The sequence below is a fragment of the Haliaeetus leucocephalus genome, unplaced genomic scaffold (assembly GCF_000737465.1).
Source record: "Haliaeetus leucocephalus isolate CR32 unplaced genomic scaffold, Haliaeetus_leucocephalus-4.0 Scaffold0, whole genome shotgun sequence".
Taxonomy (NCBI): Eukaryota; Metazoa; Chordata; class Aves; order Accipitriformes; family Accipitridae; genus Haliaeetus; species Haliaeetus leucocephalus.
This window is the reverse complement of record NW_010972436.1, coordinates 25,112,354-25,130,604: the sequence shown is the minus strand read 5'-3', so window position 1 is coordinate 25,130,604 and position 18,251 is coordinate 25,112,354. Positions and strand designations below refer to the sequence as shown.

The following is an 18,251-nucleotide window of genomic DNA, read 5'->3' as shown; positions in this document are numbered from 1 at the left end:
AATGTGCTTGCTTAGGTACTGCGTAACTCAGTGTCCAAGGCATCCTCTGTATGAAAAAACTTTCCATTTTCACCTCTTGGCAAAAAGAGGGAGGAAGAGTGGAGAAAAAAAACTGCTGTGAAAGTCCATCCAGAAGCTTTGCCCTGTTTGTGTAAGCTCTTTCCCTTGCGAATTGTGTTGTGGTCTTCGAGCTGGTCCATGTAATATTTTGAGCAAATAATCTTCCATGAAATGTTGTGTCATCAGACTTTTCTGTACCATGGCATTTTTGTTGCAGCACATCACGGGAAACTTGGTGGAGTCCCCAGGAATCCTGAAAGCTGGGGTACATTCAGCAGCAAACTGTGGGGGCAGGAGGCTGAATTTGGTGTCCAGTGTTCCTGATTCAGCCTTGTTGAGAAACCTCATGTTAAGCCCTAGTCCTGTGTTTTGGTTTGGTTTTCATAAGAACAACATTTTCCATTTGTATTTTGGATATGCAGATTAATAGTTTGGGGTGATTAGGAAATAGTTGCAGTGATACGGGTAGAGGAGCAGAAGGATTAAATGAGGGAGCTGTTTTGCAGCATTTTTAGGATAAGCAAGCTTGATGGATTGTTTCTGGTCTTGGCCAACTCTTCTGACTTACAGGAAAGACTAAAGCAGTGATGTGAGTGAGGGATGGTGATCTTTCCCCTAACTGTAAATATTTGCAATATAAACAGCTGAGCTATTCATCAGCAACTCTCAGAGGAGGGAAGAAAAAAAATTGGCATTTTTAGGGTGGGTTCTAGTGTAGACAAATCAGATGAATTATGCCCTGCAAGTGCTTATCAGCTTGGCTATGTGAATACTGCCTGTGGTCAGCTGGGCTGATGACTGAGCTACCAGGAGATTAGGGAGAATATCCACAGAAATTACTTCAGAGCTATAATGATGTAATTAAAACAAACAAAAGAAGTAATAGTTCTGTTCTGTGTGGAGACCCATTACCACCCAGAAATTTCCCACTACCAGCTCTCTGTGTCTTGGCAGGAGTTTTTTGGCAGTGCGTGTCTTAAACACACCGGACCTTACTTTGTTTATTTTGTAGTGCTGGAGTTGCTTGCTTGTGTTGGGACTGTGGGAGGGGACTCGTGCCTTTGTCCTTGCACACATATTACTGGAGTAGAGTTCTTCAGCATAAAGGAGAAAGTCTGCGTAGTACTGGAAGAGTTAGCTCCAGATTTGTACTGTTGATCTTTGTTAAATTTTGGTCTGGGAAAATTGCGTTTGGTCACGCATTTCTCCTGTCATGTTTTCCTATGTCCCCAAGAAAAGTATGAGTCCATACATAAGAAAGGCAGTAATGAAGCCAATACGCAGCTATTTGTTCTCCTCCTTTTGGTTATGTAGGAGTGGGAGAGGTGCCAGATATTTATCTTGTTTTGCAGCAGGCATGCAATCGCATACAATGCTTTTCTGCTTTAGCTCTGTATAGCTTCGGGAGATTAATTCAAATGCAGAAGTCTGTTTGGATTTTAGTAATTCATTGAATATGCTGGGGCTGGGCAGAGGGAGCTAAACGGGCAGGGAGGAGCTCTGCCCAAACTGATAGCACTCATCCAGTGGCCAGAAGAAAGCTTTTAAAATTGCTTATGCTGTGTTACAGTACAGGACATAATAGTTATTATTCTGGCCAAAAGGGACTTTTAAAGCTATTAGGATAAACAGCTCACACAGCTGTGGCAGGTGTGACTGTCTTAGGCAACGCTTTTCTCAATGCAAGTTTTGCTGCACGCAGCCGGGTATCCCGGAGGCACCCGTACAGTTTTCGGTTAGAAATTGTTGTTGCTGTCCCCTCTTCCGTCTCAGTTTGAGTTACAACCCACATAGAAGGGGGGTTTGTTGTGTGAACACCTGCTTGCAGAGCCAGTGCAGGCATCTCAACTGCAAACTGGCGAAGTCCGACTCAGAGCTGCGCAGAGAGCGTGGAAGTAACTGAAGAGGAGCGATGCTGAGTGTCGGTCCTGGCTGGGGCTCTGTAAGGTTAGAGCTTATTATTTTGGGGAGAAGAGAAGGGGCAAATCCTGAAGATGGCCTTCTAAGTGCTTGAGTAGATACGTAGACATAGACTTAATATGATTTAACATTTATGGGTCCATATGCCTGGGATTTTCCATCTAAGCTAAGTGCAGTAAATGTACTGGATTGGTCATCTGGTTTGGGCTCCTGCATGAGATCATCAGCTGCTTCTCTCCCCTGAGCCTATTTGGGACCTCTGCTATTAGAAGTGCTGGTAATTAGACGAGGATCCTACCTCCCTAAGAGATGAAGAGTAAGTGCTCTGCAAGACCTGGCTTTCTTTAGTGCCAAGAACAACATGACAGTAAGATCTGTTTAATGTAAATGGTAAAAGTCTGGCTCTTTTATCCGAAGAAAGAAAAGGATGCAAAGGAGTGGGGATAGTATTGTGTCATTATGTACTAAATAAACTGCTCGCCCTCGCCACTGCATCAGTGATGAGGGAAAACAGCTTTTTTTTGCCAGATTGGGCAGAGACCGGCTGATCTGGAAGTGTTCTGCATAAACAGCTTTGGCAAGAATGTAGGTGGAGAGAGGCTGGGACCTGGGTGAGCTGTAAAATTAGAGTAATTTCTGTTGCATCATGCCTTGGTTATCTCTTACAATTAGCACAAAGGCACATCCTGAAGAAGCAAGCTAGGAAAGAGTTTTAATTTTGTTAATGGGTGCAGGTGCTATTTTTACCTTCTTTCATTCTACCTTTGATAAGACCAATATATGGCCTTTGTTTGGAGATAGAAGGAGTGGTTTTTGTAGAACTGTTGTGGTTTAATCCCAGCCAGCAACTAAGCACCATGCAGCCGCTCACTTACTTCACACACCCCCCCCCCGCCAATGGGATGGGGGAGAGAATTGAAAAAAAGGTAAAACTCGTGGGTTGAGATAAGAACAGTTTAATAGAACAGAAAGGAAGAAACTAATAATGGTAATAATAACAATAATAAAATGGCAATAATAATAATAAAAGAATTGGAATATACAAAACAAGTGATGCACAATGTAATTGCTCACCACTCGCTGACTGATGCCCAGTTAGCTCCCGAGCAGTGATCCGTGCCCTGCCCTGGCCAACTCCCCCCAGTTTATATACTGGCCATGACGTCACAAGGTATGGAATACCCCTCTGGCCAGTTTGGGTCAGCTGCCCTGGCTGTGTCCCCTCCCAACTCCTTGTGCCCCTCCAGCCTTCTTGCTGGCTGGGTATGAGAAGCTGAACAGTCCTTGACTTTAGAGTAAACACTACTTAGCAACAACTGAAAACATCAGTGTGTTATCAACATTCTTCTCATACTGAATCCAAAACACAATGCTGTACCAGCTACTAGGAGGAAAATTAACTCTATTCCAGCCAAAACCAGGACAAGAATGTATCCATGTAGTTACAAATGTCATCATTTTTGCTCCAGTAAAAAACAAAAAGTTACTATACTGTTTGTTTGTTTGTTTTTGGTTTGTTTGGGGTTTTTTTTCCTGGTAGAATTAAGGAAACAGTTTATTTTTAACTTCTCCAAACTTGCAGTCCTGAAGACACTGGTCATTTAACATCTTCAGTTATTACACAGTGGTCAGTTATTCATGCTTTCTCATGGCTTATATGTAAAATAGCAAGTGGGTAGCTTTCTGCTTTACAGGATTGTTAGAAGTTAAAGCATGGTTATTAAATTGTGTGCATTCCTTTTAGTACAAAGTTTAGGATATTTCAAATAGGTCAAAAGTACTTGATGTTCTGGGTGTTTGGAGAAGCAATTAAACATGTCTGCAGCTGTTCCAACCTGCAGCTGAACTGTCAGCTTGGTAGAGGCATCTAAGTACTTGTCTAAGGCCCTGAAATGCTTTTTAAAAATTCCCCTCCTGTTAAGCTTAATGGAATAAGAAAAATTAATTCATTTTCATTTTTTATCATCTGAATTTCTAAACAGGCAATAAACTGTGGTTTTGTTCTAGAAAGGAATTGCTGGAAGTTGAGCAAGTTTCGCTGCTTTTTTTGTCAAAACTGTAGTAACTTTATCATACAAAACTTGCAGTTTCCTGTATCTTTTGTTTCATTCTTAGTCTAGTTTTAGCTTTCTGAAAATCATATTTCCAGGTGGGAATGTGCTGCTTTTAATGGTCTGGGAATGCTGAATGTGTAAAATACTCTTGAGTCCAAAGTACAGAAGCAGCTAGGAATGAGTATTTTCATATTTATTTCTTGGGATCAGTTGAAAAGACACTTAATATCAAGCAGTACCTGCAGTCCATGCTGTTACACTCGTTGCTGATATTGGTTGAATTACCTTAAGGACTGTTGAGTTACCATTTCAGGCCTTTTAATACTTAATGTGAAATACTACTTTGTATTTAAATTATGGACTTGCTGAATGAGGGAAGCTGAACATTTTCTTAAAGGTGGTTTTGTTATTTAGTTCAGCTTTGTGTTTAGGTACAACACGCATACCCAGCCACTGGGGCAATAAAAATCTTTGTATCAGACTACTAAACATTTTAAAATAATGTCAGATGTATATTGCTTTTGGCTGTTCCTTCCTCTGTAGTCAGGGGTTTTTTTGTAGTTGATCAGGATTCGGATAGACATTTAGATGTTTTAAACTTAATATGAGTACATTACATTTGTCTTTCAAAAATGACAACTTGTATCCTACTGGCCTTTTTAAATACACCCCAGGGAAGAGGAGTTTAAAAGCCAAGGAGAGAGGGCTCATACTTCACCAGAGCAATGCTAGGTATTTTAGCAAATTATTAATGAGAATTTGCAATATGCTTTTATGTTGTTTTTTTAATTGCCTCTTAGGAGCGTAACAATAGATTCTCTGTTACAGAAAGATGAACTATAGCTTAAAATTTTTGTCAAGAGATACGTAGCAGTGCTGCTGTTCTGCAGGTGACACTTCCATTAATTGGAAACCTGCAGTGCTTGATGTTGTAATTACTTTAGATTTAATATAGTTATTGAGTATGTGTAGATCTTACTGAAAACTTAAATTCATCAAAATTCTTTCTGGCTTAACTGGTGAGGGTACGTGCAACAGCTTGAAGAAAAAAAGCAGCAAATAAAATTGTAAACATTTTTCTCTGTGTAAGACGGATTTGTATCACATGTCCATAAATATTGCAAGTATTTTAAAAAAAATGAATTTATGAAGGGTAATCTAAGGTTGGGTAAAATCTACTCCATGGAAGCTAAAGCTGGAAGAGAAATTACTTTGGCAACAATTCCTCTAAGTCAGATTCTGTCCCAGCAGATACACTCAAGTATCTTCTGGACTACTCCTTGAGAAATCCCTGCAACTAAAGATGCAACAATTAAATTTATAATCAAAATCTGATGTTTTAATTTTGCTCCCAGAACCACTGGATTCAAATAACCTGCTAAAGTGAGATTAGCGGTATGCTGGCTGTAAATTGATTTCAAGAGCAATTTTAGTTGTTAGAAACAGCTATTAGTTTTAGATTATGTTAGTGACCGAAGCACAGATGATACAGTGATTTAGAGAAAGCTTTCTCTTCCAAACGAGTGGGGTTCCTCTTTCTTCTCTTGTATCTGGGTTTCATAATACAGAGAAATTTGGGGAGGGGTAGGGAGGACTGAGGAAAAACAGTAATTGGTCCAAATAACTATATCTCTTATTAAAGTCAATGTCTTTTTGAAGTTACGCAGCTTCTATTTTTCTTCCAAAGAAAGAAGGTAAATATTTCATAAGTAGCCATGCATGTTCCTTACTCCATTAAGACAGAGTTTTTTCCAGAAATTACATGATTTAATTGGCTTTGGTTCTATAAAACATGTTACCAGAAACACCATTGTTTTAGATGTGTACTTTCTCACAGAGTGGATGTTTTATGAGAACTGCACTCGATATCCACGAAATAGCAATGGGTTTGGAGAAATAAGTGGTAATTGGAAATAGGCATCAAAGGAGCTACAAAAAAAAGGTGTCCTAGCTTGATTTTTACTATTAGGGATGTACCTTTTGGGGAGCAAACTTTGGATGAGCAATTTCCCTGGCAGGAATGAGAATTGTAGCCTGTCCCAAAATATCCCTAGGGAGTGAATGAAAAATTCATAAGGCAAAATGGAGAAACAAAACTTTTCCTTGCAAGGGAGCACCCCTTAACAGTATTTTTGTGAGATGAGTCTGTTAGAGAAGAGCTGTACCTAGGAAAGAGATGAGAAAGCCTGCAAAAATAGACTAATACTTTAGACTTGATGTCTTACTGAAGTATTTGCTGAAAAAAGTACAGTTGGGAATTTTGCTGTCTCTATGGGAATGTCTTACAGCTATATTTAGGAAAAGTAAATTAAGCTTACTCTCAGATGAGCAAGGTTTTGGTAAGGCTTTGGTTTGGAGGTATGGTAGTATTTTTGAGAGGAAAGAGAGCAGAATTTCTTCTACATTTGGGGTTGATGAACCACTTGTCTCATACTTTTTACAAGTCAAAAAAAGAGTACCAAAACTGTCACCTATGTTTGAGTCAACCTGTTCGCAGCAGGAGGCAGAAAGAAACTCAGATTAATTTCACAACCTCAGGTTGTGAATTTGGTCATTGGGGGAAAAATCCCAAACATCTATTTATTAAACAGAACAAACTTGAAAAGGAAATGAGCCGATCGTAGATAAGGTGCTCGACAATATTTTTTCAGTTTGAATCACGCTTTGACTTGAAAAATTAATGGACTGGAGAAAATATGTGTGGCAGACGGGTGGCTTGGTGTTTTATACGCTGCACGGTGCCTGTAGAGCACAGAAGAAGGGGCTTTTACAGCTCTTCAATAACTTCATACTGATTTCGTGGTATAACTAACTCCTTAAGGAAGCTGCGGGCAGGGGTTGCAGAGACCGTGTGTGTGTGTGTCTGTGCCATGTGTGAGTGTCTGTCTGTCTGTACATTTATGCCATGCATAATAAGAAAACACGCTCTGCAAAAGTGCTTTTCTTTAGTTTGTTTTTCAGTCTTTTTTTGTGTAATCAGCATTGGTTCAAAGACTGTTTTTTTTATTATACCAGCTTTTAATTAAATTAACGTTTGGGGAAAACTGTTAACTGCTTTGGTTGTGTGATGGCTTCAGATGCCCGTGCATTGCTTGCTTGTATCTGCTTTTCCTGTATTTTAGCTACTTGGCATTTGGTGAGTTGTTCTTTTCTGCCTTTCCCACCATGTTACATGTAAGCACAATCCAAGGCAGAGCAGATCGGATACTGTACATATTTTTGCTCTATAAACACATGCTTGTTTACATTTGCTTCATTGCCGTTTTGACTCTAATCCTCTTCCAATGCCAGAGGGTATCAGCCATGACTAACAAACTCTGAGATCCTGCCATTTTGACCCCATGTGCTGCTCATGTTTCCATTTGTTTGTTTCTCCTTTGCCTTCCCTCCCAAGTATTTAACAAATTATTATTAAATGTCTTCCAGGATTTAAGAGGCCAACCTGGGAGCAATTCAAAAGAGTCAAGATACACGAACATATGTTCTGGTTATTAATTCTGTTTGTTACTTCAGGGTTGAAGACAAACTTAAGTGCTGAGTCCTTGTTCATTACTGCTGCACATAAAATGAAATAAGGCAATGCCCCTTTTTGTGAATAGGTCTTTTTGCTGTACCAAATTCAGTTCTGATTGACTGTTGCAGCTTGATTGTAAGCTGCTACTAATATTTGGCAAAACCTTCTTAAAATAAACCTTCTGACATATGTGCAATTACTGCTCACTTACAGCACCCTGCAGCAGCTCAGCATTGCAGATTTTGCATCTTTTAAACTTCCAGGTCTTTGCTGATGCAGCTTCAAAAACCCGTGACGTTACACCAACATTGCAAATGCATTGAATTCTTTTTATCAGCAGAAAAGGCCAGTTTGGATTCATAGGTCACATCTGCTAGTGAACTTTGTGCAGTCTGCCTTTTTTTTCCTCTCTCTCTTTTTTTCTTTTTTTTTTTCGTTCCCCCCCCCCTTTTACTAGAAGAAAGGTTTGTTTGTTGGCCGCCCGCTCGGGGTGGGACAGGAATGTAATGCATGCACAGACTGCGCAGTATTTCCTGTTCAACTGCCGCTCCAAACCTCGGCGCTGGGAAAATCTCCAGATCGAGCAGCTCAGTCCTTGCTCAAACAATGAAGAAATGCTGCAGCTTCTGAAATGCTTTGATTTTTTTTTTTTTTTTTTTTTTTTTTTACAGAAAATGTATTTTTTAAAGTGAATCTTCATGGCGCGCTACTGCTTTAAATATATCAGATTCTATGGATATTGCTTCTACACTATTTATAGATTACTGTGGCTGGGACTAAACATTAAACTTGCTGAAGCACTATAGGTGTGGAGAGATGGCTCCACAATGTCACTGCAAATAGTTACGTTTATTTTGTAGCATAATATATCTCCATAATGTTGCCTGCGGGGTTCAGTTAGCTTCGTTTTCCATCCAGTTAAAAACGGTAGTAATCTTTTGGTACTGGAGGTACTTTTGTGTTATTTGCTGTATCTTATTTTGCCCTTAAGCTGTTTTGAAGCCTCGCTTTTGCATTGCATGAGTTTTACTTCAGAAGTGAAATACTTTGTTTTAGCAAAAGGAAAAAAACTTTGATCACTTCTGCCAACGAACGCTAAACTCCAGTGCCGCAACCTTGCCTTGTGTGAGGTGTGGAAGTGAGATGAGGGGGTTTATTTCTTTTAATTTTCTTATCTTTTTTTTTCAAGTGGTTCTGGTCCTTTGTACGCAGGGCAGCTCTGTTACCATTTCAGACCACCAGCTGATGGAAGAGTGGCTGTGGGGTGTGGCTAGTTATTTATTTTATTTACTGATTTTAGTTATTTTTTTAAGCAGATGTATGTTTTGAGATTTTATATCCATAGGCACCTCTGGAACATATGAAGTGCTGTGGCTCTTCTCAAAAAAAGCCAATACTAGGAAAAGGTCCAACTGTGAACTGCGTGCGTATGCATATACATGTGCATATACACATTAAAAAAAAAGTCATTTATCCTTGTAGCACCTTTTTTAGTGTGTTCAGCAGCTAGTTAGTCCTATGTGAAAAGGAAGCGAGCGTGCACAGGTCAGCCTTGAAGACCAGGGCACCCCGTTACGGGCCTTTGGTCCTTGATGCTCCCTCCCACGATGCCACGTGCTGACCAGGTGGATGGATGCCAGCGCAGGACAGGTACTGAGCACAGCTCGGGCTCTCCTCTGGCTCAGAGGAGAACTCAGGTAAGGCTGGATGGGCACATTTCGCCTCGTGTTTTAATGATGTCCAGCTCTTTACATAGCAGGCAAAGGTACAGCAGCTCCTTGGCTCGTTTTGCTGGAGGAGTTACTGGAGTGCCGCTGGAGGTGGACATCTCTTAACTTCTCCTTTGTATTCTCATCCATCTTCTGTCCCTGGCTGTTCCAGTGGCAAGCGATACAGGCACGAAAATGAAAGTGCTAAGTGTTAATTAGTTCCTTCCTGGATCACAAGGAGACCTACTTTTCAGTCCTTTGGAGATACAGATCTACATGTGCTGCTTTTCGAAATTGGAAGTGGTCTCAGTGTAGCCCTGTTAGCTTGTCAAGCACTGGAGCAGGAAAGGAGATGGCTAAAATCTGAGCTGTTTAATTTGAACTTGAAGGTATTTCACTCAGAACGTAGTTCAGTAGGTTAATTAGGTTGTTAAAACAGTTTTTAACTTTTCAGCTTCATTAGGAAATGTGGATGCCCCTGAAGCAGTGGATCTGCCTTCAGTCTTTGAGCTGAATAAATGCGAGGAGTTGGGCTCTGACAGATGCATTTCTTTTAATGTAGTATTTCCTAGTAACAACCCTCCTAGCTTTTTGAATACTGCAACACTGCAAGACAGCACAGATGTTTAAGTCATGGCTTATGAGAGAAGCTGACACATATGAAGGTATAACCTCCATTTATATGTATGTCCAACCAAACCTCAGTGTGCAGACTGAAGTGTACCAACTGCTTTATGGTTTTGGAATTTGCCTTGCGATCCATCGGGTTTTTGTGCTGTTTTGAGCTTTTTCATGGTTTCTTATCCCTGCTTGTCAGTTAAGAGGCTTCTGTGTACACTTGCTGTTTTTAACATTTACTAGCTGTATCTCATGATGCATCACAGCCTTGTACAGAGAGCAGTGCTGAGTTCTCAGTCGTGTATTAAAAAAGTGACTTCAGAATTTCACTACTTTTGATCCTTAGAAAATGAGCATCCAGTAACCAACAGCAGGTATTTTATCCACCCAGATTTGAGGACTGTAATAAATAATTTATGTAGGGCAAAAGAAGTTTTTAGCTTTAAGCTGCTGCAACAAAAACGTTTCCAAAGCTTTGTTTGTTTAGGTAGAGGTCTGTTTTTCCTTTGTACAGCTTTAGCTGTCTTGAATTAACATTCATCCCGATGATTTTTCTCCTTTTGTCCTAGGTACTACATGAAAGTATATTTTTATAGGACTTTCACAGGTATGGAAAGCAAACTGTAGTGTTCTGATATCCACTAGATAACTTCTCTTTGAATGAGACAAGCTGTTCTTGTGTAACCATTTGATGTTAGCGTACAGGTGCAACCTCTGAGCTTGTTTTCCAAAACATCATGGAATGGGTTAATAAGAGTAATGTTCAATTTTTCCTAAAATTCCTAAAAGTTCATAAATCATATTGACATTTTTTCAGATCCAAGTGCAGTGACCTACTATAAATAGATTAAAGTGAAATAAAGAAGATATTATCTCAAAAGCAAAAATAAGTTACTTGGTTATTTTTCCTCCATGTCCGCACCTGTGTTACGTATTTAAGCTTTTATTTCTTGGCCCCTAGCCATGCAATGAGCTCCATTCAGAGCAGACTACTAATGCAGTGCATGGGAAAGGGTTTTGTGGGGAGGGGGAGTTAAATGTTTTGGAAATATTTTTCTTTCACTAAACTAGTCTGGGATCCCTCCCTTCAAAGAAATAATGCAGTGGAAAAAGCAAAACCTTAAGTTTATTTAATTATGTTTTTTGGGGGAGAGAAGTTGCCAGCTTCAGTTGAAATGAAGGTAATCTGGGGTATGTCATGCTGAATATAAACAGAACAATTTGCTTGGGTTGTACATGTTTGAAGCTTAGACCAGTTGTGGGCGGTTGTTTCAGGTATGTGACAGTGCTGTTATTCCTATCTTTTCTGTAAAGTGTATGTGGAAGATTAAACCTTTTGATGATAAACTGCAAATGGCATTTAAAACCGAAGTTATATGGGCATCACGTGCAGATTTGGCACCAAGTATTGTAAAATAATTTCTATCCTGGTCAATGAATCACAAAAATAGGAGCTGTATAAGTAAAGTTATAAACCGTTTCTAGCTTGAGTCGTGTAGGATATAAAATTTTATTTTTCTGATAACATCAGATACAGCCTCTTAAGAAGATTGAGAAATTGTGTATCTCTAATCATGTATAAATTTCAAAACTGCTTCCTTTTAAGGAAAGGCTTTGTTTAATACTGCTTTATTCTGATTTGCGTCTTTCCATTTTGTATTATAAACAAACTTGTTAGCAGAGAGCTCACGATACACAGATGTTCATTTTATTGCATTTAGCAAATTCATCTGTAAGCGCACAGAAAGTCTCTTCATTACCCAGTTTATGTTATTTGGGAGAACTGGCTATTGCATTCATTTAATTAGGAAAAAAATCAGCGGTAATTAGCTCGCTCATGCGCTGCAGAGGGATGGGCTGGATTAGGAGCCCTCCAGTTGTCCCACAGTGGCTTCCTGCAGCAGCAAGGGGTTTATTGTACAAAGGCTGCACAACAATCTGGTTTTGTAATTTCACACAACTACAGCAAAATTTGATGAGAGAAGCCCTGAACTAAACTTTTTTTAGAATACAGGGCATGAGGGAAAAGCTTTTTCTTTACTACGTGACTTGTGCTCCTGTTGAAACTGTCCTGGTGGGAGAACAGCAGCGCAACCCTTCTGCCTCCAAAGGATGGTTTGAGTGAAAGGTTTGAAAAGATGCTGTAGATTACTTCTATTAGCATGCTCTTGTATAAATTTCTATTATAACATTTGTCTGTAATATTTGGGGTTTGTTGTTTGGGTTTTTTTTCCTTCCTGTTGTATTCATATAACCACCCAGTATGGTTGCGTATCTTCCATTTAAGCTTATGTGATTGCAGTAATTTATTTTAAAACTTGCCGTTATATTAAACTGTGCCCCCCTCCCGTCATCCCCCCCCCGCCCCCAGCTTAGTAATGCTGTGGGTTCATTAGGACTTACCAGAAGAGCTCAGTAAGCACAGTGCTGTGGACCATCGTTGGATTCTGGAAACTTGCAGGCAATTCAAGAATTAACTTACCAGCAGGTAGCGCACAGGTTACGAGCAATGAGGCTTGTCATTAGAAATAGCATCTGGAAATTATAGGTGAGACTCTGTGTTTTCAAATTGGGGGAAATCTGCACCAAAGGGACTTCCCTCCTAGGTGGGAAGAGCTGTGCTCCCATTTCTGACCCCATCTGCAGATAATCTTTTACAAATTCGGATAATTTGACAAACTGCTTTGCTGAAGGCTCTTGCAGACCTCCACGAGATCCCTGGGGAAGAAGTTACATGGGGATCTGTGCAGTCTGCTCTTCAGTGTAGCATTAAACCATATGGAAACGGGAATAAGGAAATCAGGTGACAAAATTTGTAAGGGAAAGGAGTGTGTATTTGTGCATGTATATGAATTTGTGTGCATATATGTGCACCTGTATATAGATTTAAAACTTAACTGTGAAGAGTTGTAGGAAGGCAACATGATTTTGAATGACTGGCCTCTAAAATAGCAGATGAAATTAAGTGTAGATAGGTGTGAAGTGTGCTTCATGGGAAGAGATAAGAATTCTTGGCTTATATTTGCTGTGATGCCTGAAATACTTACTAATGAAGAGATCTTGGTGTTATTGATAAGATCTTCTGAAAAATTACATTAGCCCAATGTTCAGTTCTTGTAAAACTCAAATAAGATATTAGGAATTATTAGAAAAGTAAGAGAACAAAGCATTACGTGGATGTATAAATTCATGGTGCTCTTCTTTCATACTGGATATTGTGTGTGGTTCTAGTCTCTCTCCTGCTCAAAATGTGAATTAGAGATGGTACAAAGATAAGACACAAGGAGGGTCAGAGTTATGAAAACAGCTAAACTGTTGACCGAGCTGTGGACCTTCTTGCCACAGGATACTTTTGCCACTAAAAGTTGGCGTAGGTGCAAAATGGGATGGGACAAAGTCATGAAAGAGGAATTTGTTGCAGACTGCTAGATACGCAGTTGATGCCTTCAGGTAAGGAGGTCCCTGAAGTGCAGTTAGAGTGTACCTGGGGTGGTGGTGTAAGGTAAAGCATCGCTCCAGTCTTGTGTGGTTCCTTTCTTCAACTCTTCTGCAGATACCTGCTGGTTACAGTCTTCTCTGCTTTCATGGATAACATGCTTTTGTACTGTGAAGTTGTTTTGCCTGGGCTTTTTTGGTACGCAGTGTTTATATGTTTGGTAGGCAGTGTTCAAGATGTAAAAGGTCACTTGAAGTTGTCTTTGGCATTCAGTGGTGATAGGGGTAATGAGTATAGTACTTCTGTGGATGTCATAGGAAATCAAGGTTGTAACTCCCAAAAGATGGAGGGGGGAAAAAAACCCAAAAAGTCCTCTCAATTCCTTATGCTGGATGCTGCCCAGACTTGGAGTTTAGATAATTCAGCTTACCATTCCAGTTTCATTACTGCCTGGGCTTACCTATAGGCTTTTAAGGAGTGCCAAGTTTTGTCCTCTGCAGTTTTTTTTTTTCTCTTTAAAATTTGCTGGCATCCAGAATACCCAAATTTATAGTAGTGATTCAGTATTAATGCTTCTTTACACCTTTAGAGTTACAGTTGTTACATTTGTACTGTCACTGCTTCAAGAAAAGCAAATCTAGCAAACAGCAGATGTATTGCATGTGGTCCTGTGTCACTAAGGAAGGAGAAACTATTTTCTGTGATGCACAACACTGTCATAGTTGCTAAAAATCAGATATGGTGCATATCTTTTCTATGTATGCAATACCTGTGTGTGTTAAAACAGCATGGCACATGAAGCCACTTGAGAACTTCTGTTCCTTACTGCATCCGAAATTATAATTTATTGAGTCACAGTAAAGCCTCTATAATATATCATTAAAAAAAATGGATCTCTTTTAAAATAACATCTAAATTAGTGGAAAGACCTATTTGAAACACCACTGCATTATGAATGGCAAAATTGCCAAGATGAAAAACAACATAAAGGATTGTTTTTCCTAGAACAGATATTTCACAAAGTGGAAGTGAGTGGACAGATTTCAAATGTAGAGTTTTATCAAGCAAAACAAGTATTCTTAAAAGATTTGAACAAATCAGTAGCTTTTATCTGAGATTTTTGAATGTTTATTTAGACTACTTACTCTGTTTACTGCCTCTTTCTATCCTCTAGGTAGAAAAGATACAAATGTTAGTTCTTAAATGGTTGTGTTGTTCCTGCTGATCTGCTGTGTAGCTGAGGCTGTAAGTTATGAATTTAAAAACACTGCTGTAATTCACACCTGATGGAAAGGCTTGCTCAGAGCAGCAAGATGCGAACAGATTTGAGGAATCACTAGAGATGAGGAGTTCAAGCATCTCTTGGCCACATGCATCTTTATAAAGCCATAGCCATCGGAGCCCATGCAGCATCCCTGCTTTCACTCCTCTCCATTAAATGCTGTAGTTGTTGCTGGGAAGAATTTCTCTTGAAAATTTGGGACTTTATCCTGTAATCTGTTAATATGGCTCTTTGCGAGTCCAGACCATCCATTGTCTGATCTTCAGCGTTACGAGGTTTGGGGACAAACATGATGTGGTTTAGGTAAATTTTTGCTTTGCATGCTGTTTGTATTCATTAACCTCCCCAAGACTAAGCTCAGAAGTACTGTGCAACATGTCTTCTGCAAACATTTGGTAATTAGTTTTTCTTGCTTAACGCGAACTTTTTATTAACTTTATAGAAATGGATTCAGTGTTGAAGACCTACCTCAGACCCAGCCTAGAATATAAACTGGACTTTATTATAAATTGTAGTCTTGGCTTTGGGAGGACTATTTTATGCATAAAAATTGTTTGCAGAATGAAGTTTAATGTTACATTCTTGTACCTTACGAAGTACAGGAAAACAAAAGCTTATGATAAATGCTGTGTAAGAGCATTTCTATTTTAAGCATTCAAATGTGATTATTTGCTGTCATATTCTTAAGTAGAGGCTGAAAACAAAATACAGATTCTTAGGAAGGTTTTGGTGGCACTAGCTGTAGGGAACAGGGCACACAGCATTGTGCTTCCCGTTCTAATTTCATCATATTTCAGTGTTTAAGGTCAGAAAGGAGTTCTCCTTGCCTGGATGATATTGCAACAAACTTGTTTGTGCTTGCTTTCTTGAGTGCTGTTTTGAAAAAGTCCTTCATAGCTGCACAAGTATCCTTTGGGGATTTCTAAGGCATGTTTCTTCAAATTTGTTGCAAACAGAATGTGCCATTTTGAGAATGAGTCTTTTACTGTAACTTACACCACCAAAGGCCAGAGTTTTGCATATGTTTTCTGTTTAACTGGAGTATTGAAAAGCAGTGTTTAGATTGGTTTCAGTCCTTAAAGTAATGAAACACTTCCTTAAACACACAGACGTGCACAAAACTGTGCACAATTCTGACTTTATTCTGTTATCTGAGCACTTTGTAAATGGTGAACGTTTATAAAACCCATTTAGTTTTTGATACGGGTATACTTTCCTCTTCGTAGCAACTAATAACTGAACCTGAGCATTGCTTACTCCCTTAAGGTGGAAAAATATTTTGGTAAATGTGGAATTACATATGATATGGAGAACGGAAAATTACTGTTGGACACTTTGCAAGTGCTTTGAGAGGAGAAAGTATTGATGTCTAGCTTATGCTGACTCTACAGAATTGGAGGATTTTGTTTGCATTTTCAGAGAGTGGTTGAAAGTTCACTCAAAATCTGCACCATGAGGCTTTCTTGTCAAAGCACATGCGTGTACCTGCACACCCTCTGACTTCAGAGCGTGATGGTATCCATTAAGTCTTCCAGGAGAGATGTGTTCCATTTCATACACAACGCTTCTTTCACTGAAATTTTCTTTATATATTAATAATTGTATTATTTGTATTTCTGTTGCCAATTGCCTTGATGCACTTGATGTATTTGTAATATCAGGAGGAAGGTAGATGTATGTGGCAGTTCCCTAATAATCTGAGAGAGGAGGAAAGATGGGGAGTTACATATTGATGTTTGCAGTGGGACTTAGGAAGTTTTCACTTACCCTCTAACTTTGGGATGGCAGGAGTGTTTTGTTCCTTCTAATGCAGAATGTAAATAAAATATGTAGTGCGTGGATAGCTATTAATCTGCTTGGTGCTACAACTTTCATAGCATCCTTTTTTCTCAGTGTAATCCAACTTTTAAAGTTTGCTGCCTTAATATGCGCTGCTGCATAGCTGTGAAAAAAGAATAAAAAATAACTTGTTCGGGCTTGTTTGCATGTATTTTAAATTGCATCATTTGTTGACTCTGAAAAGGAAGCCGTTAATCTCTGTAGTCTAAGATACTCCTCTGCTTAATGGAGAGGATAAGTTGGTCCTGGCTAAGGTAAGGCAATACAGCAGAGGGGAGTGCCTGTCTCTGGCAGGGGGTGTGTGGTGGTTGGTTTCTTGCAGTATTCACGATAATAGTTGTGGTAAAGCAGTTATTTACAAGATGCAGATGACATGGTTCTCTCTCATTGTGTTGCCGTGTGATGTTAACAAGTCGAGTATCAATAGCATTCAGTACCGTATGTTGCAGTGGGATAGATAAACATCAAAGAAAAAGGGCTGCGCGAAAGGCCCAAGATGAAAAGGGGTGCACCTGTCTGTCCCTGCCCTGGAAGAGGGCTAAATCTGTCAGGTATTGCACTCCGATGTAGGAAACAAACACTGCTAGCTAACAACAGAACATTAAAATATTTGGTGATCAAATCGAGGGTTACTTAAAATATTCTAAACTTTTTCCAACTTTTTTTTTTTATGTCTGTGTTCAAGATCTAATTTTCAGGAGTTTGAATCTTAGGGAAATGACTAGATGTCTTATGTGCATTTCTATTCTCCAAACTGTTGCTTTTATCTACAGTTTTTAGTCTTTAAAAATGCTACACTTGTTTTCATTGAGCTGTATGTAACTTTTTGCCAGTTTGTTGGTTGGGTTTTTTTCATCCTGGTAGACAAACAAGTTGAAAAGAAAGGCCAGGACTCCTGTTTTATTTAGTAACACCCTCTCCAGACTTGTTCCTGCATTCAGTGTTGCAGCTCACTGTGCTGCCTCTGTGTGGTGTCTTTTGTCCTCCAGCAACGCTGTCAAGCAGTAACAGAGGAAACTCAGAAACATCTCAGATCTTTCTCTGACCCTTGCAGCAGTTTAAATGTTCCACATATGGTTGTGTATTTGGCTAGAAAATATGCGTGGGCATCAGTAGGCATTTACTGCGTCTCTTCTGTTTTAGATCAGTCCTGTTTGCTTCCTCCATCCAGAGACATATTTTAGCAGCAAGGTATTTCATGTCATCTACCGTAACTACTTTGGATATTTCTAGGAAAACTCTGTGTAGTGTCTTAGTATGGCAAGACCTTTGATTGTGCGGAGATCTAGGTTGGTTAGTAATAGGCTAACGTCACCGTGTGAGTTTGACAAGGAAAAAAATGTGTTGAAATGGAAGGAAGCGTGTCTCAATATGATGGAAAATTTCTGTGAGGTTATCTTAAGACTTGAAAAGGACTTCGGAGGTAATAACCATGCATCTTAAATTCAGTCATTGTAGTCTGGAAAACTAGGACTGTGCTACATGAATTTATTTTTCTGCTGGTTTGTTTTTTTTCCTAGTGTCCCAATGTAATATCAGCTTGAAGAAGCAGAGGAGTCGAAGTATCTTTAGCACCTTATTCTGCTGCTTTCGTGACTACAATGTCGAACCACCATCTACCAATAGCACCAGTGCTCTTCCTCCTTTGGTGGAGGAGAATGGAGGACTTCAGAAGGTCAGGCTTTTATCTTATTTTGCTCTCATATGGATCTTTTGTAACTAAGGTTTAACTCTCCGCTTCTGAAGGTTTGTCTTAATAGGTTTCCCACATGGGGAACACATTGAGTTACAGAAGAAATTAATGTTTTGATGGTTAATT

The 18,251-nt window shown here is 39.4% G+C and overlaps 1 protein-coding gene across 5 annotated transcripts in view; it reads left to right on the top strand.

Moving 5' to 3' along the window:
- The window catches only part of CTDSPL (CTD (carboxy-terminal domain, RNA polymerase II, polypeptide A) small phosphatase-like), an 85,647-nt gene that overhangs the window by 30,998 nt on the left and 36,398 nt on the right, over positions 1 to 18,251 (top strand). For all 5 annotated transcript variants that reach the window (XM_010561158.1, XM_010561168.1, XM_010561176.1 and 2 more), the window contains exon 2: positions 17,953 to 18,107. In XM_010561158.1, coding sequence (XP_010559460.1) covers positions 17,953 to 18,107 — 155 coding nt within the window. The remainder of the gene's footprint in view (positions 1 to 17,952; positions 18,108 to 18,251) is intronic.